The following is a 26,369-nucleotide window of genomic DNA, read 5'->3' as shown; positions in this document are numbered from 1 at the left end:
AAAGTTTATAATTGCACTTTTGTTTTTAGAGGTTTTGTGGTTATTCTCCTGTTTGGAAAAACAAATTCAGAGAAGTACCTAGAGCAGTGTGAGCACTCATTTCTTCCTTCAACATCAACTGGGGTTCCTAAGGTAAAGAATGTGAAACTCCACAATCAAATTCTTTGCAATGATTATAGTGTGATCATCTGTATATAATATAGCAGATTTCCCTATAGTTCACTAATTGTTACTTTTTAAGTATTTGATCTACTTTCTGTTAAGTCTTAAAAAGTGCAGTAGAAGAGATAAGTAAAACATTCTATCAGTGTTGTATATAAGCAGTGAGAAAGTAAATTTGGGGAAAATACCCAAATCAGTTAGTTCAGTTTGGGATCTTTTATTGCTATCTTAACATAAAAATTCCAAATATCTTGTGCTTCATCTGTAGGAATGTCAATGAGCATTTTATTTTTACTGAAATATATTTTGTAGTTGACACTTTCCTCAAAAATAGTTGACAATTTTCATCAAAATACCTAGAAAAATACCTTGTAATTAAGTGATATAATAACTATCACTTTAATAATTCAGGAATAATTCTTAAATCATTTTAAGTGGTGCTTTTTCCTCTTTTCTCTTTATTCAATATCATTACTCTATAAATTAAATTGGAATTGTGGCTTATAAGTAGACTTCACATTTTGTATGCTTTCAGTTCTTGTGATAGGTGAATTCATCTTGTATAAAGAGAGATAGCTGGCCTAGAGTTGATACCATAATTCAGGCGTCCTCAAACGATGGCCCCGTGAGCCACATGCGGCCTGCCTAGGACATTTATCCAGCCTACCGGGTGTCTTTGCCCCATTTTATTTTTTACTTCAAAATAAGATAAGTGCAGTGTGCATAGAAATTTTTTCATAGTTTTTTTTTTTTTAACTATAGTCTGGCCCTCCCAACGGGTCTGAGGGACAGTGAACTAACTGGCCCTCTGTTTTAAAAGTTTGAGGACCCCTGCCATAATCTTTATTGATAAATAAGCTATTTTCCCCTAATACTTACAACTTTTTTTCTTAATCTCTGAATTTTTTTCTCTGTTTCTTTAGAGCTCCTGTTAATAAGTATTTTTTACTATGTTCAAAAGTCTGTCTGAGAAAATGAACCATTTCTTTTTAAAACTATTTCTTATCCACCCATTGTTTTTATTCATTTGAGTAGAACATAGAGTGAATGGGAAACATGTAGGAATTAATGTTTAAACAGTAGTAAATCAGTCAAGACTATTTAAGTTTTTATAATTCATTTTTATAGAAATGTAAAAAAAGAGAAGTTTTATTTATTTTTAATTCACCATTGATAAAAGCATGAAAAAAGAATAGTTGTGGTTATAATATTATGACTTGAACCATGTGTGTGTACAATTTGATTTGTATAGTCTGTATGTGCCTTTTCCCTACTCCCAGACCTCTTGGATGATTTAATGGAAGATGGGGGATAAATAGAGAGGGCAAATTTCTCTACTTAGCATAAATCATCCTTAAATTAAATTAGTGGAATTTATTAGTTTGGTAGTTAATGGTACTCTTTTGGACTGGGTGTGAGTATTTGGAGAGTAGAGACGGGAGTACTCAAGAACGGCAATGATTAATTTGACTCAAATAAAACATCAACTTACACTTTTAAAGTTTAATTGAGGTATAGTCATTTATACGTAAATGTTTTCAATTTTCTCACATTCTAAATACTTGCTGATTTTATTAGCGCTTCAGTAGCTGTTCATCCAGTCACCCTTCCAGGTGTCTGGTTTTGCTAATTTGAAAATTAGTGTTTTGCTTTATTGGAGTCTCAAGATATAAGGTTATTATTGAGAATGATAACTGAGATATTACAATGAGTATTTGATGAGACATAAAGTAGGGATATTTTAAATCAAGTAAAATGTTATGGTTTCTTTTAAGTGTTTAGAAGAAATGAGACGAGAAGCCAGGACAATTAAGATTGATAGAAGATTGACAGGTGCCAACATAATCGATGAACCACTCCAGCAAGTAAGTATGTGGTATTTGGATTCCATATCTTGTATATCAGATGTATTTCTTTTGAAAATGCTAAGAACTACTTATTTTAAAATATATACTGGAATTTCATTGTAACACCAAAAAATTTAAAAAACATATTTAATAATATTGCTAGTAATGTATTGTTAAAGCATTAGTTTTTAGCTCATGAATAGGCTTAGTACTTTGGTAAATCAGATGTTACTTTCTACTTTTTTTATTTTTAAAAATGGAAGTACCTAGTTTCATCTAAAATACTAAGAAAGTAAAAAAATAAAATAAAATACTAAGAAGGTTAAATTAGGTAAGAAAATTATACCTATCCCCAAATATTTTATATTTATTTGATTATATTATTTGTTGTAAATAATGTGTACTTCTAGTTCTAATATTTCATAGATTATTCTATATTTAGTTGATCAGATTATAAAAATCATCATTGAATTATATTATTTGGTATTTATTAACTGAATACTGTTGGCAGTATCAACGGCATCAGTAGAATTTAGTGAACTCCTCAGACCTTTTTACAATTAAACTGTGACGAATCTGATAATATCTTAAGAAAACGCTTTTTTTGGGGGAATTCGGATCCATTAGCATTCTTTTACATCTTATTCCATCATTCTGAGTCAAACTCTTTATTATAGTATTAAAAATTTCTTTCTTTCTACTATCTCTATCTTTCCCTGGATTTGAATGGAGTTTGGTCATCAATAATACTTTAATTAAAAAAAAAAGATCAGTGGATGAGTTGACACCATATTAATTTCTAAAATTTATGAAATGATGTTTATGTTGATACTTTTATAGTCAAGGCAGCTATTTAGCACCATGACTTGGTAAGTAGAGGTTAAATATAAATTGGGAGATAATCCTCTTTGGTTTAATTTTGCCAAATTTTCCTTTTAAATGCTAAAAAGTTGTATTTATCTTCCCCCACTATTTTTGTTTTAGGTTATCCAGTTTTCCTTGAGGGATTATGTCCAGTATTGGTATTATACATTAAGTGATGATGAATCTTTTCTTCTTGAAATTAGGCAGACTCTTCAAAATGCACTCATTCAGTTTGCTACTAGGTAAGATTATTGCACTGTATTTATGCAGAAATATTTATATAAGTGGTTTGCACTAATAAAGAAAATGACTTAAATGGGAGGGGGGCTGTTTACTAAAAGTTTCAAAAGTAGAATAGTGAATTGTTATTATGGCGTAATCCCCAGATTATAGAACCAAGGCCTCCTCAACACTTTAAAATACCCCAGACTTGTGATTTTTATAGAACGTTTATTTTGATTAAGCCCTGCTCACTCAGTCTGTATGCCAATTTCTTCTTTTAGGTTAAATTAGGTGACTTTTCAAAGTATTGTTCCCCTAACTTTTTTTCCTCTTACTTCAGATACTCTTCTTTAAGAACTGTACAAATTGGTTTTAGTATTACTTGCTCTTCCCAGTGTAGTTTCAATATAATTGTTCTCTCACCTTTGGCTTGTAGCTAATAGAAATTCAGTGGAGAATATTCAGTTTATTTGCATACATTTTTTATTTTAGAAGTTACGTATATATTTCAATTGAATTTTTAAAAATAACTTTATCGGGGGCTCTTAAAAACTCTTATCACAATCCATACATACATCCATTGCATAAAGCATATTTGTACATTTGTTGCCATCATCATTCTCAAAACATTTGCTTTCTACATGAGCCCTGATATCAGCTCCCCATTTCCCCCCCTCCATGCCCGCTCCCCCTTCCCTCATGAACCCTTGATAATTTATAAAATAATTATTATTTTGTCATATCTTACACTGTACGACGTCTCCCTTCTCCCACATTTCTGTTGTCCATCCCCCAGGGAGGAGGTCATATGTAAATCATTGTGATCGGTTCCCCTCTCTCCCCCACCTTCCCCTTCCCCTCCTGGTAATCCTACTCTCATTATTGGTCCTGAATTCCCTGTGTCTCCAGTTCTTATCAGTACCAGTGTGTATCCTCTCGTCTAGCCAGATTTGTAAGGTAGAATTTGGATCATGATAGTGGAGGGGAGTAAGCATTAAAGAACTGGAGGAAAGTTGTATGTTTCATCATTGCTACTCTGCACCTTGACTGGCTCATCTCCTCCCTGCACCCTTCTGTAAGGGGATGTCCAGTTGCCTACAGATGGGCTTTGGGTCTCCACTCTGCACTCACCCTCCTTCACAATGATAAGATTTTTTTGTTCTGATGATGCCTGATACCTGATCCCTTCAACACCTCGTGGTCACAAAGGCTCGTGTGCTTCTTCCATGTGGGCTTTGTTGCTTCTGAGCTAGATGGCTGCTTGTTTACCTTCAAGCCTTTAAGACTCCAGATGCTATATCTTTTAATAGCCAGGCACCATCAGCTTTCTTCACCACATTTGCTTGTGCACACATTTGTTTTGTATATCTTTCTCCTATGAAATATAGGGAAATTTTTATCTTGCGAAATCTACTATGTACTATTTTTCATATAAAATATTTTAGGCTTTGTGATTGCACTTAAGTCATTTTAGTTTTGGTTTTATTTTTGGCATTGCATCTATTTAATTGAGGTTTATTTTCATTTTTATTTGTAAAAGCCTCATTTTGTATTATATAGCAACATTATATGAAACAAAAATTGTTCTCTAGAAATTTATGATTTCAAAGAAAGGATTTCAAATTTGATGAGTTTATAAATTTTTTTGTGGTTAAAAGGACGTGCTCCCCACCATACACAAAAATGCCTTATTAGTCTGTATAACCTTAAGGCAAGAGGCTATTTGACAGGTCATGAGTTATACTATCAAATCTAAAAGTGTTGGTCGCTAGCTTCCTTCTCCCCAATCTCCACTTCCAAACCAAAAACAAACTAACGTTTATAATTTTTTAAGAGTCTTCAGAGAATAAAAATTTGCCCTAGGATTTTGACCACTTTTTTTTGTTGTTGTTCTTGAACAAAGAATCTCATTGCATTTCTCTATAACTCAGTGGATCACAAATCTTTAGATTAGAAAGGCTTAGTTCCTCAACATCAGACCATTGAGTAGCCCTTCAGTAAGGCTTTTGTGGTTTGAACAATAATCTTAGTTTTAGAGATAAATATGAACTCTTATTAAGCAGCAATCATTTACTAACTAGCCAGCTATAATTATTGATATGGACTAACTCTTTAGAACACAGGAAATATGATTGATATAATAAAGTAAGAAATCGGATTTTATTTCTTCTATTTCATATGCAAAACTATTGAAATTATATTTCCTATGACTTTCAAATAATCAGTCACTAACAGCTTTCTGTAGCAGTTCTTTTCTGATGATTTTTTTTCTTTGATAGGGTGGTAGTAGGAGTTTTGTTATTCTTGTATCTATTAAGAGTGTATTAAAATATGACATGTTTTATAGTTCTAAAGATACCTGGAAGACTTGAGTATGCATCTTGACTCCACCACTTGCCTGTGAGAGCTTGAACCTTGTGTTTTATTTTGTAAAAACAGCAACACCTGTTCTGTTCAGTGTGCCCAGAGGGTCATTATCAGGTTCAAACTCATTGATTCATTCCACAACATTCTATACCTACACTGTACCAGCAGGTACTGGGAAAACCAAAGCAAATGAACTCCTTGCTCAATGGAGTGAAAGTAATGCTGGTGACAGTGTAAGTTGTAAAGGAATTTAGATTTTAACTTTGTATGCCACAAAAACCCCGTAATTTTCATAGATGAGAAAGTTAAGGTCCAGAAAAATTAAATGATTAGTCCAAGATTATTAACTAAGTTAGCAGAGTTGAAATTATAATCAGATTGTTCTTAACCGTCTGATGCTCTTTTCTTATTCCCTGTCAGCCATGGAACCACGAAGCAGTATGTGTTTGTGTCCTCATCCTCCTTTTGGTTTGTTGCAGTGCTCTCTCTCTCTGTTTGATCTCCTAAACATTTTCTCTTTTCCTTTATGTCTCCTCGCCCCTTCCATTCAAACAAAACATATGGGTAACTATACGAAAAGCCAGGTTTATTCAGTCTTCAGTTGACTTTAGTTTAAATTGTTGATTTGTCTTTTCCCTTAGAACTTTGGTATACTTCAAGCCAAAAAAAAATGATATGAAATAAAGCTGCAAGCGTACAATTAAGCTAAATAATTGCTGTTTCTTTGGACTTTATGAATGATTTTTAATTTTTTTTGTCTTCCTTGGCTTTTTTATTACTACTAAAATAAGCATTTTAATAGATTGCCCAAGGCCAGTTTCAATAACTATATCCAGGAAATTAGATCTGATTACAGTAATTGAAATGCATCTTTAATCTTCATGTCATGCTTACCTTAATCCTTTGTACCGTGAGATATATGAAAAGAGGTTAAGTTATCACCTCAGTCCTTTAGTTTACAATCTTTTACATGGTTCTTATCCAGGGACATGCAAAACCTTGAAAATACATGCAAAATTGCCTCGGATGGTTTTTTTCCCCTTCTATTTGAGTGTTGCCATAGATTTCATTTTTTAAAAGGGCTTATGAACCCTGAAAAGCTTTAGAACCATTGGATTCTAATGCTCATATTATTCAATTGGAGAAATAGATAATGCGAGTATAAAATGAAATACTAAAATTTGAGGCATAATATAAAGAAAAGAACATATTTGAGAATCTGAAGTCCTGAATTTGAGTTTTACCTCTTTTATTACTCATTAAGCTTTATAACTAAGTAGATAAGACATGGATTCCTTGTGTCTATAGCAGGGGTCCTCAAACTACAGTCCACGGGCCACATGTGGCCTGCCTAGGACATTTATCTGGCCTGCCAGGTGTTTTTGCCCATTTTGTTTTTTTACTTCAAAATAAGATATGTGCAGTGGGCCTAGGAATTTGTTCATAATTTTTTTTAAACTATAGTCCGGCCTTCCAACGGTCTGAAGGATAGTGAACTGGTCCCCTGTTTAAAAAGTTTGAGGACTCCTCGTCTATAGTAACCTATGCCTCCTAATTACATTGTTGGAACCCAAGTAGAATGAATCTTTAATTCTGTCTTTTCTCTGTTTATCACAATATTGTCTATCGTTCCATTTCTAATGTTTTTGGTTTTCTTTGTATTGAGTTTTAATTCATACTGTAGTCTTAGATCTTAGAACAAATGCCTCATATCTTTGTAGCTTGCATGAAGCAAGGTTTTGTCATTTGCATATTGCAGGTTGTTAAATAAGCCTTCCTCCAATCCTGATGCTGTGTTGTTCTTCATATAATATAGCTCTTGGTTTTAAACCACCTAGCATTTTTCTGTTTGAACAGCTGCTTCTTGGCTATGTATAAGATCCACATGAGCATAGCTACATGTTCTGGAGTTCCTCTCCTTTGTAATGTTATCCATAATTTAAGATCCCCAGTCAAATGCGTTTGAATACTCAATAAAACACAAATAAACATTTTTTGGGTATTCTCTGCTTTCAGCCAGGATTCTTCCTCATGTCAGCAATATCATGCTGTCCTTCCATGTCCTCTTCTGAATTTGGTCTGCGTTTCTAGTACTCCCTTTTGAAGTACTGGTATAACCATTTTTGAATTCTCTTTAGCAGAATTGTATTTTTATGTCATTCATGATATTATTTGATAATTTCCCATTTCTGTTGGCTCACCTTTCTTTGGAATGGGCGCAATTATGAATTTTATGGATGATTTCTTGGCATAAACTATTGAGTGTTTCCAGTGCTGCATCAATTTGATGAAGCATTGACAAATTCTGTCAATTCCTGGAGCCTTGTTTTTTAATGATGTTCTTAATAAGCTCTTATAAGTCCTTTGATCTGTAGTCATTAGTTCAGTGCATCAGGTATTTTATTGAGATGGCCTCTAAATTCAGGTAAGCTAATACTACAGGTGTGTTTTTTTTGCTGTTTTTACCGTTGTGAACTTGTTTTACTTCTTGTTTTTTAGTTTCGACCTGAAATTTCATATGTGCAATGAGCGATCCATTCTACAATTGGTCTCGTTTTGGTTGATGATAGTGACCTTTTCCAGTATCTTTTCTCACTCAAAAACTCACTGTCTATGAGTAGATTCTGAGTAACAGTGACACTATAGGGCCCTCCTAAGGTGCAGCTGGTGGGTTTGAACTGCTGAACCTGAGAATATCAGCTCAATGTTTAATCTGCACAACCAGAACTAATAGATATAGTTACTTTGATTTCTATACATTCTATCTGGTGAGGTGCATGGGGACATTTGATGGTTATGTTTTTGAAAAATTTCATTTGGAATGGATTTGTTGGTCTAGTAAAATTCTATCATGGGGTTTCCAACTTTGTTTCTATCACCAAGGCCATATTTTTGAACTACTGATCTTTTCTCTTTGCTTCCAACTTTTTCATTCTAATCACCAGTTATAATCAGTACATCTTGACTGCATCAATTTTGAAGAAGTTGTGGAATTTCTAAATTTCGTCATCACTGGCTTGTTTTTGAATTTCTGATAACTTTTCTCATTGACACCTTATGATCACACAGGCTGGTCATGATCACACATGCTGGTGGGCTTCTTCCATGTGGGCTTTGTTGCTTCCCTGCTAGATTGCTGCTTGTTTTAACTGCAGGCCTTTATGACCCCAGACATTATATCTTTTAATAGCCAGACACCATCAGCTTTCTTTGCCACATTTGCTTAGGCACCTTTTTTGGCTTCAGTGATCATGTCAGTAAGGTGAGTATCATACAATGCCACATTATTGGAACAAAACCGTTCCTGTACTGAAGTTAAGATTTATGTTGCGGCCCAAAATCTGTCTGGTTCCTTGTTGCATTTGCATTTATATACATGTATGAACAAGCAGGACCTGGGTTATGGAGCCCTGAGAGAAAAGGGGAGTGGGCTGATACATGATAATATGTCCGTCTCTCTGTTTAACAGAGGTATTCATCTGCTCTGTGGCAGGATCCTGATAGACTTTTGACTACAAAAGAACTGTATGTTCTTTTCTCTATTTTGTTTTGGGGAAGGGGTTTTACCTATACAAGATAGGCAGTATAGGCAATCTTATGTAAACAGCGACAGGGCAGAAAATGATGAGACTGGTGATTCCTGGAGGGGATGGGAGGGGAGGGTGTTGGGGGGGGGGGCAGCGGTGAGCTATTAAAGACAAGTACAGGGGAATAGTAAGGGTTCTAAATGGATGATGAGTTGGGCGTATATTTTCTGGTCTTCTCTGATCAATAGAATTGAATCTGAGAGGAATTACTGAGATGTGAACCATGTGTCAACATGATAGTGGGGTAGAAGGGAAAAAAAAAGAAGAAAGAAGATATATATACATATATGTAAATATTTTTTACACATGATAGAATGGTGAATATTCATTAAATTCTTGTTAAATGAGGCTTTCATGTTATCTTTGCTCCTGCTCTCCAAATTGAACATGCTTCTTTGATAAAATGTTTATCAGATCTTACCAAACTCTCGATTATTACAATAGTTAATTAGCAGACCTTGTGGATCACAGCCCACCTTGTAACAACTATGCCACCAGGATCTAATTCTGGCTCTATAATATTACAGTTTGTTGTAATTATTTGAGATCCCTTTCAGTCCTGAAATATGTCTACTTTTCACTTATTCTCTTGTTATGTAACATTTCTGATTTATGTCAATATTAAAAAGTTCATCCCATTGTATTTCGCTTTAGTGGTGTGTTTGGTGGTACGAAGGCTGATGTAGGAGGAAAGAATAATGCTAGTTCTGATGGTTAAGGTAATGCGTTTATGTCATCATGGCTGGATCATGATTCTCCTGTGGTTAGGCAGTTAAGTAATGATCTAATTTGGCTGTTATCTAAAGATGTGGACGTCATCTTCCAGTTTGTAATCTGGTTTGTAGGATCACTATAAGTTGGGATCAACTCGATGGCAGTGAGTTTGGTTTGATTTGAGATTCTATTGGGTTACAGCTATGAATAAAAGAGACACAGTTTAACAGAGCAGATACACTTCCTGCTTTCCTGAGATTTTTACTCTAGGAGTTGAATGTTTAGCTACAAGTTGTAAGTGGTATGTAAAGGGAAAAGCATGGTACTATAAGAATGTATAACCTGGGAGCCAGACATTGTTTGAAGCAATAGGGAAAAGGAGGGAGGTCAGTGAAGACTTCTTGTGGAATTGACATGTGAGATGAACTTTTAAAATGTAAATGGGAATTGTCAGGTGAATGTGAGTAAGGGTTGGAATTTTGTGGAGAGTGGGTAGTGCAAGCCAACCTGGCAGAGAGCATAGTCTGCACTGAGGTACTGAGGTCCAAAGAGGCGTATTTTAGCTTGAGAAACGGAAAGAAAGCCTGTGAGTCTGCAGAGCAGAGTGGAAGGAAGAGGGTGGGACAAATGAGGCTGAGGAGGTAAGCACGTGCCCCACTGTGCCACATCTGAAGGATGCATTAGATCTTAGTCCTCAGATCAGTGGAATATGATTGAAGGGAATTTAAACCTCTCCTCTCATGCTGTTGTGTTTGTATTTGTAGTTGACTTTTCTGTGGAAAGTGGAATGGAGAGGAGGAGACAAGAATGAATGTGGGGAGACATATTGGAGGCCCGGACGAGGATAGTGAGGCTAGAGGTGGAAATAAGGAGATGCAAAACATGTAGTCATGAAGGTATTCTTTATAGTGTTGCTTTTGCTTTGGTGCTTCTATGAAAACTTCATTGCTTGTTGCATTCCCAGTTAACCTTAATTCTTGCAGCCATTCTGCTACAATATATAAGCTTTAGACTGCTACTATAGCTTTTATCTTTTCAAAGTAGAGTTGAATGTGATCACCTATTTATTATATAGAAAATGCAGTCTCTAAAGTTCAAGAGTGAGAGTTTCAGTAATAGTGAAAGTAGATATTACAGACAGGAAGAAGGCGAGGCTGTTTGTTCCCGTAAACTTTTACTATCTTGGATATATTAAAGAGCCATTCTACTCTCAGTATGAATTGGAATCAATTTGATTTCTGTGGGTTTGGTTTGGTTTAGGCATTAAGGTATAATAGCCTCCCCCCCTTTTTAAGTAGATAAAAAATCACGGGAATTTTAAAACAATCATTTCATTGGGGGCTTGTACAACTCTTATCACAATCCATCCATCCATCCCTGGTGTCAAGCACATTTGTACATTTGTTGCCCTCATCATTCTCAAAGCATTTGAGCCCTTGGTGGCAGTTCTTCATTTTTTCCCCTCCTTTCCCCACCCTCCCAAACCCTTGATAACTTATAAATTATTGTTATTGTTTTCATGTCTTAAACTATCCGATGTCTCCCTTCACCCACTTTTCTGTTGTCCGTCCCCCAGGGAGGGGGTTATATGTAGAGTATTGTGTTCAGTTCCCCCTTTCTTTCCTACCTTCCCCTTCCCCTCCTGGTATTGCTACTTTTACTATTGGTCCTGAGGGGTTTATTTGTCCTGGATTCCCTGTGTTTCCAGCTCTTATCTGTACCAGTGTACATCCTCTGATCTAGCCAGATTTGTAAGGTAGAATTGGGGTCATGATAGTGGGAGGGGAGGAAGCATTAAAGAAATAGAGGAAAATTGTATGTTTCATCATTGCTATACTGCACCCTGACTGGCTCTTCTCTCCGCGACTCTTGTGGAAGGGGATGTCCAGTTGGCTACAGATGGGCTTTGGGTAAGGTGACCAGACATCCCGCTTTTGGTGGGACAGCCCCGCTTTTTGGCGTTTTAAAAAAGTCCCAATTTTTTGAAAGAATGCACAAGCTAGGGAATGGTCTATTTGATCCATATAGACCAAATTTTTAATCAAGAACCCCATCCCCGCCCCCGGTCAATGGTGTCCCGCTTTAAATCTGGTCACCTTAGCTTTGGGTTTCCACTCTGCACTCCCCCTCCTTCACAATGGTATGATTTTTTTGTTCTTTGATGCCTGATACCTGATCCCATTGACATCTCGTGATCACACAGGCTGGTATGCTTCTTCTATGTGGGCTTTGTACCTTCCCAGCTAGATGGCTGCTTGTTTATCTTCAACCCTTTAAGACCCCAGATACTATATCTTTTGATAGCCCTGCACCATCAGCTGTGACCCCAGATACTATATCTTTTGATAGCCCTGCACCATCAGCTGTCTTCACCACATTTGCTTAGGCACCCGCTTTGTCTTCAGTGATCGAGTCAGGAAGGTAAGCATCATGGAATGCCAGTTTTAATAGAACAAAGTGTTCTTGCATTGAGGGAGTACTTGATTAGAGGCCCAATGTCCATCTGCTACCTTAGTACTAAACCTATAAATAAGTGCACCTAGATCTATTTCCCTATCATCATATCAATATGTTTACATATGTACATGCCTGTATTTAGATCTCTGTCAATGCCCTTTGCCTCCTAGTAGTTTCCTCTATTTCCTTTTACTTTCCTCTTGTCACAGGGGGAATATTTTAAGCAAATTGTAAAAGAGCTTTAAGTGTAAACATCATTTAAGAATAATGAATTCTATTAAGAAGCGTCATTCATTGTGAGTACAGTAGGAGGAAGTGTGACTTATTACATATAGTGAGTTATCTTATTGGATTCTTAATAACATTCCCTTTATTACATACTTATCATATACCATAATTTTTTAAGTACTCAATGGCCACACAAATATTTTCTAAGATTAAGAAAAGGTTAGGAATTGTTAGTCATCCTCCTACTCTGTAAATGAGAAGCAGTGTAGTATAGTTCTTAATTTAGACACCTGTATGTGAAATGAGATTTACATTCAGTCTTTTCCACTTTCAACATACTTCACAAACATTGAAAGAAGAAACCTGTATTTAAAATTTGTAATATTTTTATATATTTGTAATGATTGTTAAGTTTTACTCATGTTAGATGTTACTAGTGTATAATGAATTGAGATGGATTTTAAACGCCTTCCAAAATTTTATTTTATTTGAGTTTGTGAAACAGAACAGTTGTAATATAAATGATTAGATATTGTATACTTCTAAATTTGTTGGAATAAGCCTTTTATGAAGTAAAGTACTTGTGCTGTAAGAATATGTAGCCTGGGAACCATACTAGTGTGAGGCAATAAGGGAGAAGGTAGGGGTAGTTGTAATATAAATGATTAGATATTGTATACTTCTAAATTTGTTGGAATAAGCCTTTTATGAAGTAAAGTAATTGTGCTGTAAGAATATGTAGGCTGGGAACCATACTAGTGTGAGGCAAAAAGGGAGAAGGTAGGGGTAGTCATTGAAGACTTCTGGGTGAAATTGTCATTTTGAGATGAATTCCAAAATGTAAGTGGGAATTGGCAAGTGAATGTGGGGGAGAGAGGGATATTTTCAAACAAAATATAATTTTAACATTTAAACAATTTTTATTAGTTGGGATTTAATACATAGAACATATACCATATTTCAGTTGCGTCAAGTAGAATTGTATAATTGCTATCACAGTCTATTTCCAATCATTCTTTTTCTACATGGACTCCTTGACATCCTCTCCCTTTTACCCCACCACCACCATGACTGTATCTCACGCACAATGAGCCCCTTAATCTACTTGCTGTTTCTATAAGTTCATCAGTCCTGGTTTCATACACCGAAAAAAGGAAAAGCATAGGACACAGCTTGAAGAGGGTGACCTCCATTGACATGACACCTCTGAGATACACTCTACTATAACCAAACAAAAACAATGTAAACCCAAAATGTAGAAAGTTCAGACGATCAAAGGCATAAATCTGATCTGAGCAGTTAAAGCTTTGTCAGTAGAGTCCCCATGATAATTTAATAATTGTAGCTTTTTTAGTGCATTATAATGTATTACCATTTTAAATGAGTGAAAACTAGCAAGCAATGCAAATTTATTAACAGTATTTTAAAATTTAAGTATAGATTTTTCAATAGCCTATATAGAGTTTTGTTCTTATAAAAATTTTAAGTATGGATAGATAAATTTGAATAAACATTCATTTAAAGATTTTAGAAGGAAGCTTAAACAGACTGTGGGGTGTTTTCTTACTAGTAAGAAAGACTCAAGATACCAAGTCCGTGTAAAAGTCTGTTTTAGTTTGTAGGTTGAGGCTGAAGATTATTATCTTGTTTAGTATATGCTTATATGCATAATTGTATTATAAATATCAATCCTTAATTTACATTACCTTAGGTCAGTTTGGCTTGTATTATTAACATAATAAATTATGGTTCATGCTCCTCCATTCTCCAGCATCATTATGGATATGGTCTTTGTCTTCCATATCTGTGTTACATTCTTAAAAGGGTAGATTGTATTTAGTGCTATTTTAAGAAAAGTAGCATTGAAAAAGTTTTGTTATAAATCTCACTTTATTTAAGGACAAATACATATTACTTTTAGATTATCTCTTTTGCTGTCTATTTCACTGATGTACTGAATTACCAGAAAGTGTTATGTTTTCCTTAATATTTCTTGAGACCTGTGTTGCATTTGAGATAGAATAGTGGCTAGCTCTTTAAAAGCAGTAAACATCTTTTTCATGTGGGTATTCTAAACGCTTTCATGTCTGGTATTTTAGATTGTTTTATACATTTTTATATGCTATTTCTGATAGCCAAGATTTTAAGTACTATCATACTCAAACAAATCATTCATATTCATATCAGTGGTATTTAGTTCAGAACTTGAGGTTTTTAACTAAAATGAAGAATATGTAAAACTGAGAACAGGTCCAGAAGGAAATAAATAGTTCAACAAGCACTCTTTTAAAAGTAAGCATATTGAGAATCCCTTGGATATTCTTGTCTCTGACCATATCGATTATGCAATCTGCCTCTTATCAGACTCATTTCAGATTTAATTGGAAAAACTAGTTTATTTTCCCATTTATTTCAATCAATTAGATAATACTTTCAAGCTTAGACATATAACTTACTTCAAATGAAACTATTAGAAAACTTAGTGAAGTAGATGTTGTTAAGCCAAGTGCTAAATATAGTAATTAATGAACAAAGCCTCTGTAGAGATAGATATGCAGTCTCTAAGTAATGTTTGTTAATAGTCATTTATGTAGATTTGTATTTTCATATAAAAATGTTTTTATAAAGCTGTCATATGATGTGTTTTCTGTAAGGTCAAAAGAAATAGACTGGCAACCTTATTTTACTACACGCATTGTAGATGATTTTGGCACACATCTGCGAGTATTCAGAAAAGCTCAACAGAAAATAACAGAGAAAGATGATCAAGTAAAAGGTAACATTTTTATTCTATTTGAAACTGAGGATTTGAACATGTTTTCCTTATCAAATACATATAATCTTGAATTGTATCTCCTTTTGTCTGCAGGTACAGCAGAAGATCTTGTAGAAACCTTCTTTGAAGTTGAAGTTGAAATGGAGAAGGAAATTTGCCGTGATCTAGTCTGCACTTCTCCCAAAGATGAAGAAGGTTACTATTGACTTTAACTCTATTGAGAACAGTGACTGTTCATGTCAATTAGAGACAAATTAGAACCAATGAGAAAAATCGAAGGGTGAAAAAGAACATAATAACGAGACTTTTCATTTTATTCTATTTGATTTTTTAACTCTTAAAAGTAGTTTGCAGACTCTAAAAAAAAATCACCTTTATAAATGTTTGCTTTTGAAATACAGTAAACACAAACATTTTGTAATTGGAATTTTATATTTTTTATCTACACTAATTTATATTACCCTTGAATTTACCATGTATACTTGTGTATAACCCTAGTTTTCCAGCACATTTTTAATGCAGCTTTTGTGATTATTTCTTCGAAGAAACATTATAAGTTTGCTTTCAAATGTGCATATATTTGTCAAGTGTACAAAGATAATTGTTATGTGATAGAAGCTCCTAAGACATACTATAGCTAAAATTTTGCTTTCCCCTCAAAAAAACTGGTTTTATTGGGAGCTAAAATAGATATTATACCATTCTATAGTTCATTCACAATAAAATGATGCTTTGAGAGGAAATAAACTTTTGTATGTGATGTTTCTTATGATTCAAAAAAACAGGCTAAGAATGAGTAAAATGTTAAAATACTCGTCTGATTAATAGTCACTATTTAGAGAATAGTGAATTAGTTTTTTCATGGATTCTGATAAGTGCTAATCACTTAAGTGATAAGCTGGTATAATTGCGAAATTACTTTCCCCCTCTATTATGTTATATGTTTTACGTTAAAGCGGATGGTGAGATTGTTTTCTAAAGTTATGTCTACCATTTCTGTTGCTAGGATTCCTCAGGGATTTGTGTGAGGTCTTACTATATTTATTGCTACCTCCTGGAGATTTCCAGAACAAGATCATGCGATATTTTGTCAGGGTAAGCTTAAATTTATACCAAATACTAGTAATAAAGACTTTAAAAGAGTGATTCTTAAAAGCTTTGTCCTTGGACCCTTTTGCATGTTTAAACCATGCCGTTACAAAGGATTAACAGGCTTTGGTTGCTTGTTTCAGTAGAGAAATAGTATGTTTCGATTGCTAACCAAAAAGTCATGGGTTCGAACCTAATAGCCACTCCAATGGAAGAAGACATGACAATGTGCTTCTGTAAAGACTTACAGCCTCCTTAGCCTGATGGGGCAGTTCTACTCTGTCCTTTCAGGCCACTATAACTGGTTTGGGATCCTCTGAGTAAAAGTACTTAGATTTGATGGGAAGTCATTCTCAGGGGTGATAAAAGTCTGGTATGTCTATAATTGCATTCATATTCATAGTGAAAGGATGAGTGTCTGTTTGGTGTCAGTCTTCATGATGCCCCAGATAGCTACTGTTAAGGACTCTATTAACATTTGACATCATTTATCTTTTCCTTCTTGAAGTTCTCTTTTCCTAGCTTTCATGTCATTGCTCTCTTCTGACTTCTTTCTTCCTTGAACTCATTTTTGTTACTTTTAAACCCCTTAACTCTTCTTCTACCTAACTCCTAAGTGAGCAGGTTCTTCAACTCTTTTCACTTCCTCCTTGGGTAAGATCATTCATCCCCATGACTTTAAATATTATTCATATGCTAGTGACCTCTAAACTCTTACCTTTAGCCCACATTTCCAGTCTGAGCTCCAGGCTATTCTGATCAGCAGCCACATGAAATCACCACGTGAAGGACACAGGTCTTGTGAATGTAATATGTCCAAACTGACAGTCTTGTTCTTCTTTCTTTCTTTCTCTTTCTCCCTTCCTCTCTTCTTTCTTTCTCTCTCTCTCTTCCTTCCTCCCTTCCTCCCTTTATCTTTCTTTCTTTCTTTCTTTCTTTCTTTCTTTCTTTCTTTCTTTCTTTCTTTCTTTCTCTCTCCCTCCCTTCCTCCCTTTCTTTCCTTCTCCCTTTCTTTCTTTCTTTCTTTTTTCTTTTCTTTCTGATTTGCTCTTACCTGTATATCCTGTTTGCATTTTTCTTTATCAGTGTATGCAATCTATTTTTGGCAAAATTTTCCTATTGGTTTTTTCCCCCCCATTGGTTTTAAAAGTTATTGTTGATTTTCCACCTTTCTCTCCCATTCCATATTTAATATCTGTTGTTTCTATCTTTAAAATACTGTCTGTAATCTGTTAATTGGTTTTTCTAGCTTTAAAGTTACTGTATTGTCCATCATTCAAGCCTCTTAATTGGCATCCTTATACTTCAATTATTCCCTTTTGCCTAATCTCCATTTTATAGTTGGAATGGTTTGAAAAAAAAATTCACATTATTTCAGTGGTTTGTGTAAAATCTTTTTTATAATTTACCATTAACCAAAACCAAACCCCCTACCATAAAGTCATTTCCAAATATATAGCGGCCCTCTAGAGCATCGTTGAATCCTAGGGTTTCTGAGACCGTAAATCTTTTTAAAAAAAAATACTTTTATCATATTTTATTGGGGGCTCATATAGCTGTTATCACAATCCATACATGAATCCATTGTGTCAAGTACATTTATACATATGTTGCCATCATTTTCAAAACATTTTCTTTCTACTTGAGCCCTTGATATCAGCTCCTCATTCTTTCCCTCCCTCTTGAACTGTAGATCTTCATGGCAGCCGACAGACTACTTTTTCTTGTGGAGCAGCTGGTGCCTTCCAGCTGCTGGAGTAGCCTGGTGGTGTAACTAACTAGCCACCGGGGGCGCCCTCTGCTACTGACAGCACTTAAAATCCTGAAGGGCTCTACAAGGCCTCCCACAATGTGGCAATGCTGATCTTTCTATTTCACTGCATTCCTCAGCAGTTCTCCTCTGAAAAGTGCTATTCTTTACCCCCTACTTTGGTCGTCTCATACTTTTTTTTTCTTTTAAACAAAGAATGATCCTCCCCTTTCTTTGGTTAATTTGTGCTTTTCCCTCACATTTCACTAAAGTCACTCACTTCCTTAGAGATACCACCTTTGAACATCCTATCTAGATGAGGCAAACCGATAACCATTGGACTACTGATTGAACGGTTGGTGGGTCTAACCCACCTGCTAGTCCTGTGGCACAAAGGCTTGGCAGTTTGCTTCCATAATGATCTCAGCCAAGAAACTCCTGTGGCAAAGTTCTACTTTGTAATGGGGTTTCTGGGAACTTTTTCTGAAGTATTCTTGCTGTTTGTTGCCCTCCAGCCAATATTTCTTTCTTTTTTTTTTACTGTAATTAAGGATAATTATAAAGCACTATAGTCACTGAATCAGTTTTGTTTTCCTTTCAAAATGATAGAAATAGAAGTTCTCTCTCATTTTTCTTTTGTGAGTAATTGGTTACATCCAAGTTGTACCAGAGGGTGACATTTTTGGAGCTCTTCTTTCTCATTTTTTGTGTGTAGATTACATAAGCCAGAATATTTATTTGAGATCATTGTTACTGAATACCCTGTTTATTTCCATAAGTACACTTTATTCATTTAAAGATTTACATCCTTTATAATTTTGCACCTTTTAGACGTTCTTATTTGGAAGCTGGTGCTGCATAATAAACATTCTGAGTCTAAAAGTGTATATGTAAATGTGTACCTATTTTAGAATGTTTAGAGCTCTCACTAGGTCCTGTACCAGGATTGTTGAGCCATATGACTAGCCTATGACTAACCAAGCTACTTTATGAAATAGATTCGGAAGAGTGAAATTAGAAAATCAAAGTCATTTTCTCAGACACAACAACTAGTTGCATTAACTCAAAATAGACAATAAGTATACTCAGAAAATTTCTCCATGCATTATTGTCTCATTTTAAAAAACACATTGGAAAATGTATTCTTTGTGAATTTTCTCCTTACATAATAATACATTTAAAATTTTGAACATATGGAATCAAAGGCATAATTTGAAGAAATATGTAAGTAATTATAATTTTCAAAGTTTTATAGACTAAAGTTTCTATCTCAGATAAGTGAAATAATGTCTTGTAACGTGGTAATGGAAAGTATATCAGAAAACATTTCAAAATGTTCCCAAAGCTTCCCTGAGTGTGTCTTTGCAATTATTAGCTTCTTATGATGTGATATTTGCTAGAGATGCCTAATGCTTTAAAAAGTCAGATTTACATAAAATATTCCTATGAGGGAAATTAAAGTGAAGATCACTTTCCATAAACTTATACCATAACGTGTCCAAAAAATTAGAGATTTGGAACGAGAGAATAACCAAATTGTTTCTTTACTTAAAAAAGCAAAACATCCTGATAACTATTAACTTCTCTGGTACGCTTTAGATTTTGTTTAGTAAAATTGGATAACATTGTTATGTAATGGATTCAGCACTATATTCCTACTCTGTTTTCATTCATTTAGTATTTACTAAGTATTTACTATAGATAAGACAGTGAATTTGATCAAACAGAGGGAGTAAATATTTTTGAAGATAGGTAAGTCCATCTGAGCAATCTCTCAGAGAATTCTCATACGTTGTAGTTTTTAGAGATGTATAAGCTAGTTTCATAAAATGGAAAGTGATAAATGCCATACATACAGGACATGAGTGTATTTTGAGCATATAAGTGAAAAAGTGTTCATCTGGAATGATGACAATTTATTTAATAGGAGAATTGATTCTGCAGTCAGTCCTTGAAGGAAGGGCAGAATTTTAATAGGTAGGAGCACATACAGCTGCAGAGGATGGAACGTATGTTCTATATTCTAGAGAATGGTGAGTAGATTGTATTAACATTTGTTATTTTATCTTATTTTTATTAGGAAAAATCTGAAACAGAAAAGTATAGAGAATAATACTTTGAGAGTTATGCAGAAATTATTCAGATTTGACCAATGTTAGTATTTTACTAGTTTCTTTTCTCATTTAAAATAACCATAATCTTAAGATTGATGTTACCTTTTATTTTCTGATTGTATACTTTCAGTCTAGACGTTTGAATCTTTAGACACCACAGCTACAGTCCTAGGTTGACATAAACAGCAACACACTTTTAGAAATGTCCTTGTGCTTTTTTCATTCAATACTAGTTGTCACTGTGGTTAGCTTTATTTCATTGGTTTTACCGATGAATAGTAGTAGTTCATCTTTTTATAAGCTTATGTTGATTATAAAGTTTGACTTTTACATATACCATACCTTTACTAACATTCTGTTAGTAAATTTATGTTATGCTATATATTTGAGAAGTATATTACATGAATTCTAAAATTTTTACTTTTTCCCCCAGGAAATCCTTGCACGAGGAATTCTTCTTCCATTAATAAACCAACTCAGTGATCCTGATTATATTAATCAGTATGTCATATGGATGGTAAGTACTTTTAAAAATTACTTCTATTTTTAAGATGTAGAGATCAGTGTGATTAATAATTTATTAAAGAAATTAAGAAAAATGTTTAAGGAAAAATGTTTTAAAAGATAGTCCTTATATTCCCAATATTTCTATTTACTAATATGTTGAATGTGTTAGGCAAATTGTGTTTTTTACAAATGAGATTTCAGTGCATGCCTATGTATCTAATGACTTTTAAAGTTACTTTTGGTTTTAAATACAACTTATTTAAACTACTTAAACTGGGATATACTTCATATTTAATACAGTGTAATGGGGGAAGGGATGCACAGTGAGGGATACTCGGCAGAAAATTTGTGTTCTGCGTTGTTTCTTTCTGGTACTTTAGTACGTCTGTATGCAAATAGTACAAATAATAGTTTTCTCATCCTTCGATCATATTAAAATTTTACCAGAATAGATTAGGAATAATTTTTATTCCTATTTATATATTTTTTTATATTTCAGTTTTTTTGTTACTATAGTGAATAGCACTAAACACATAGTGGTGCTCAAAATTCTATTTTCCTCTTAATAGATGTGTAGATTGTACTAACGCATTTATTAGTTTATTGTCTTTATTAGGAAAAGTCTGAAATAGAAAAGTCTAGAGAATAATACATTAAACAGTTGTACACTAACCATTCAGATTTAACTGTTAGTATTTTACTATAGTTGCTCTTTTCAACCATTAAATAACCATTATCTTAAAACTGATGTGTAGCCTTTTAAATAATTTTATTTTCAGATCCGTGATTCTAATTGCAACTATGAGGCCTTTATGAATATTATTAAATTGAGTGACAATATTGGAGAATTAGAAGCAGTCAGAGATAAGGCAGCAGAAGAATTACAGTATCTTAGATCTCTAGATACAGCTGGAGATGGTAAGAATTTAAGTATAAAACTTTTCCTTTCTTAATGATTACTGCATCTTCAAATGAAATTTTGATTGACTTAAATGTTATGTGTTGCTATTAATTGTTTTATTTTAACTAAATATTCCTTATTATGTTAACATGTGCTAAAATATACCATTAGACTGTTGTAGGAGTGATCCTTAAAGATAACTGGCATGGCTTAATTTTAATTAAGTAATAACTATATGTAATATTAGATAGTCTCTTTTATTGCTCCAGGGATTGATTGATTAAGTTACATTAAATACACGTTTAAAATGTCTCACAGATAACATTACTGCTTTCTAATTCATAATCAATTTGTAATTTGTGTTTAGATATCAACACTATAAAAAATCAAATAAATAGCCTGTTATTTGTAAAGAAAGTATGTGACTCAAGAATACAGCGGTTGCAATCAGGCAAAGTAAGTATTTGGGAATTAATATTTAGTTGTAAATGCTTTAATAAGTTAAAATGATCAGCGAATGCCAAGAAGTTGGAAATTAACCAGTGCTCCATCCTACAAAAAGCATACTGGAAAGTTTTCTTTTACATAAGATAGTGTAATAAGTGCTTGCTAAACCAAACTCAAGAGATTAAAATCCTGCCAGAAATATACTAAAATGATTCTAAATTACTATACAGTGAACTGTTTATCGCGGTTAATCGGTACTAGACCCTACCGTGATAAATGAAATTCCGCGAAGTAGGATTCCTTATTTGTAAATCAAATATTTTCGTAGTTAGAGCACAGAGGACATGAAAAAACACCCTTTAGTCACCATTACACTCGTCTTACCCAATTTATTAAACGAAAAAGGCAAAATACAGTAAAACATTTTGGACATTACAATTATAATTTATTATTTATTATATTATTTATGGCATCTAGTTTACAGTATTACATATTTCACATACAGTATTATTATACATAGTTCGTACAAATACTGTAATCAATGGCGTGCAACCTCCGTGATTTTCTTGCCATTTTTGATCATATCCAAAAGTTTTACCTTTTCCTGGATGGTGAGCATCTTCCTCTGGCGCTTATTTTTATTGTCAGAAGGCTTAGAAGAAGCAGCTCGTTTAGGAGCCATCATAGGGCTTAGATAAAATTTCTTAAAAATCGCAAACAATTACAGTACACTGTACAAAAGCAAAAATGCATCTGATCCGTAGCTCCGATACGTAGCGATGCAGACAGAAGTGTGTACAGTATGAGCCAATCAGTGGCAGTAATGACAGAGCATGTGCTGTTACGCAAAAACCGCGATAGAGTGAAGCCGCGGAAGTCGAAGCGCGAAGTGGCGAGGGTTCACTGTATATCTTTATATATCTATTCAATTAATTATCCAATGATTATTGAATTTTGTAAGTTGGGCATTATTTTTGGTGGACTACATATTTAACATTTCTCTTCATGGAGTTCACATTTTAATATGAAAAAAACCAATTAGAACATTACTACGTAATGCTATGTAGAACTATCTGAAGGAGCTCTAGTGGCACAGTCGTTACAGTGAACAGCTGCTAACCAAACTATCAACAGTTTGAACCACCATCCTGTCCTCAGGAGAATGGTGTGGTCAGTGTGCTTTCATGAAAGATTAGAGCTTTTGACCATCGTCTGTTTATTGAAAGTCAATGAAACTGAACTATATTTTCTGAAAGAGTGAATGTAGGTAGCAAAAATATAGAGGGCTCTAAAAAGTTTATTGCATAATGGAATTAAAAGATAGTGGAATTTTTCCATGAACTTTTTGAATCTATCTTGTCTTCAGGAGCATTTCAGTGACTAGAGTCTAGGGCAGTGGTTCTCAGCCTTCCTAATGCCATGACCCTTTAAAACAGTTCTTCATGTTGTGGTGACCCCCCAACCATAAAATTACTTTTGTTGTTACTTATAACTATAATTTTGCTACTGTTATGAATCAGGCGACGCTTATGAAAGGGTCGTTTGACCCCCCCAAAGGTTGAGAACCATTGATGTAGGGCATGGATGGTAGAGGTTCCAGCCAAAGAAATAAAAGGTTAAATGGCTAGTGAGATTGAAAAATCTGGGAGTGGGATATCCTAGAAGTCAAATAACAATGTCTGTAAGGGGTGCAAGAGGACAGGTACGGCAAAGACTGCTAAGAAGTAGGTTAAGATGAGCCTGAGACTTGACCGTTGAATTTGCCACTTTGGGGATTATTGGTAATCTAATGAGATGAGGGCAGCTCTAGTAGAATGACAGAGAAAATTGCTGATTGAAGTCATCAGTTCCAGGAAAGAACAGGAAGAGAAAAGTTGGAGATGGTGATTACAGATAGCCCTTAGGAAGAGTGTTACTACTGCAGAGAGAATAGATTTTTAAAATTTTCCAATATGAGGGTTAGAACAAAAAGCAAAGCTATCAACATGTGAAAGTATTGTTTCTCATTGTATCTTCCACCTAGGTCTATACAATTCTGAAAGTAATATTTTTATCCACTCATTGAATTATGTATTAAAAGAAGCTAGAAGTAGGGAAGATCAGGGGTACAGTATGGACGGTGTAAGATTTCCCAGCAAAATTCTCCTGGGACAGTGCTTCCTACCCTCAAAGACTGAGCAGTAGGTGCATTGTCATAATTGGAAAAAATTCTTCAGTGCAACTTCCTGGACTTTTACTCACTGATGAATGCAGTTTTAATTTTCTTAAAACTTCTTCATAATAAATCTTCATGATTGTCATATGTCCTCTGAGCAAACCTATCATGATTTCCTTTAGAATCTCAAAAAGAACAATCACTATAGCATACGTCTATGCAGACCTCTTTCCCTTTACCTAAACTGGCCCAGCATACCCCCATGGAAGCCATGGTTATGCTTGGATCTTTGCTTTGAAGCTACTCTTTAAGCAGACCAAGACAAGTCTATTGGAGAGCTTGCCTGGAACCATTTGGCACAAACCCCTGCATGTTTGATCTGGAGCCCTAGGAAGAGTACTTTGATGTATCCTTCAATCTATTTCTTTTAAATAGATGTGCGTACTTGGGTTTGAGAAGTAGATCTGGATTTTGGAGTATAGAGAGACCAGTGAGAAAAATCCACAGTAACATCATGGTTCTTGTGGAAAAGACAGTAGGCTTTGAGCAACCTTTATGTTCTTTAGTTTCCTCGTCTGATAAATGGACTTCGTTATATTTAATCAGTAGGATTGCTGTTGAAATAAATGAAATAATGTGTACTTAGCACCTAGAGAAGGGAATAATATGTTCCACTTTAGTGGGGAATATTTTACTTACAGTTATGTAAAGATCCTTAACATAATCGAATATAGATGAAATATTAACCTGTCTGCACTTTATCTGTAGGAAATAAATACTGTGAAACTGGCAGCCAACTTTGGGAAACTTTGCACAGTCCCCCTGGACAGCATTCTTGTAGACAATGTTGCTCTACAATTTTTTATGGGTAGGTACAGCCATCTTGTGAAGACTAGAGTGCATGAAATGTTTAACAGTTTTAAGTAGTTAATATTACACATGATAGTATGGTGGTAGAATTCTCACCTTTCATGCTGGAATTCTGGGTTCACCTCCCAGTCAGTGCACTTCATTTGTAGTCTCCACTCCTTTGCTAGTGGAGGCTTACATTTTGCTAAGATATGGAACAGGTTTTATCTGAGCTTCTAGACCAAGACAGACTAGGAAGAAAGGTCTGGCAACCTATTTCCTGAAAATTAGCTAGTGAAAACTCTGGATCACAGAGGACTGATGTGCAATCAGTAGTGGGGATGAAAAGATACCAAGCAACCTTTTGTTCCATTGTACAGGGGTCCCTGTGAGTCAGGAGCAGATCTGATAGCTGCTAGCAATATTAAACATACCCAAGCGCGTCCTTTTCTCTATATCCTCTGAAATGTTTGGTTTTCTTTGGAAATTATGAAGGTAGATATTTATTTTGCTGTGCAGGAAATGATGTTTTTATTATAAGTGCACATTTGCTAAGCTGCAAATAAACTATAGGAGCTTGTACTATAAATTCATTGAGAGTATTCAGAGCTCATTGTACACATAATCTATTGATAACAGTTTTGTACATGAGTGGAATAGGGACATTCCTTTTATGCCGTATATTCACACATGCACACACATACAGAGATGTATAGGAGCCCTGTGTCACAAGTGGTTAAATGTGCCACTGCTAAATGAAAGGTAATGGGATTCGAGCCCAACATCCATCCATTCCAGGGGAGAAAGAATTTGACATTCTCCTTTTGAAAAGATTTGTAGCTTTAGGAACCATATGGGGTAGAGGCTACATTAAAAGTCAGAATTGACCTGATGTCAATGAGTTTTATGTACTCATGGACATATATACACACATGTATGTATATATATATACACATATGTATGTATATATATATACACATATATATTTTATTAATTTTACATTACAATTCCTTTTATCTCGAGGACATTTTCAACAGAACTCTTTAATTCTTTATTTTTAGGATCAAAGATGTAGGTGCATGACTTTCAGAGCCCAAGTCCTCATTTTTAATATCTGGAAGTATTTATAATCTTAATTAGGTAAAGAACCTGGAATCTTGGTGAAATTTCTTATTTGTGATGAGAACTTATTATATAACAAATTATTTCTTAAAGAGTGTATCATGAAATACAGATTTTTAAAATCTATATGCTTTCATAAGTATTTCCTACATAACTAGACTTTTTAGCTTAACCAGTTTTTGTTTTAACCATTTTGTCAACTCAGGTATTT

General features: G+C 34.4%; 1 protein-coding gene across 4 annotated transcripts in view; it reads left to right on the top strand.

Annotated features, from left to right (window-relative positions):
• Window positions 1-26,369, top strand: part of SNX13 (sorting nexin 13) — an 89,745-nt gene that overhangs the window by 9,895 nt on the left and 53,481 nt on the right. For 2 of the 4 annotated variants that reach the window (XM_030885240.2, XM_030885239.2), the window contains exons 3-12: window positions 30-132; window positions 1,938-2,027; window positions 2,994-3,115; window positions 15,103-15,224; window positions 15,318-15,419; window positions 16,231-16,319; window positions 20,611-20,694; window positions 21,464-21,602; window positions 21,953-22,041; window positions 24,956-25,055. In XM_030885240.2, the coding sequence (XP_030741100.1) occupies window positions 1,950-2,027; window positions 2,994-3,115; window positions 15,103-15,224; window positions 15,318-15,419; window positions 16,231-16,319; window positions 20,611-20,694; window positions 21,464-21,602; window positions 21,953-22,041; window positions 24,956-25,055 (925 nt within the window). In that variant the 5' untranslated portion in view covers window positions 30-132; window positions 1,938-1,949. Of the gene's footprint in view, window positions 1-29; window positions 133-1,937; window positions 2,028-2,993; window positions 3,132-3,450; window positions 3,471-3,531; window positions 3,546-11,040; window positions 11,058-15,102; window positions 15,225-15,317; window positions 15,420-16,230; window positions 16,320-20,610; window positions 20,695-21,463; window positions 21,603-21,952; window positions 22,042-24,955; window positions 25,056-26,369 lie in introns of those variants that run through there. The other 2 variants (XM_030885238.2, XM_045288738.1) reach the window with 2 other exon arrangements.

The sequence above is a fragment of the Echinops telfairi genome, unplaced genomic scaffold (assembly GCF_000313985.2).
Source record: "Echinops telfairi isolate 266 unplaced genomic scaffold, ASM31398v2 ScPeMD7_23;HRSCAF=83, whole genome shotgun sequence".
NCBI lineage: Eukaryota > Metazoa > Chordata > Mammalia > Afrosoricida > Tenrecidae > Echinops > Echinops telfairi.
The sequence above is the reverse complement of the archived record's forward strand: the minus strand, read 5'-3'. Positions and strand labels throughout refer to the sequence as shown.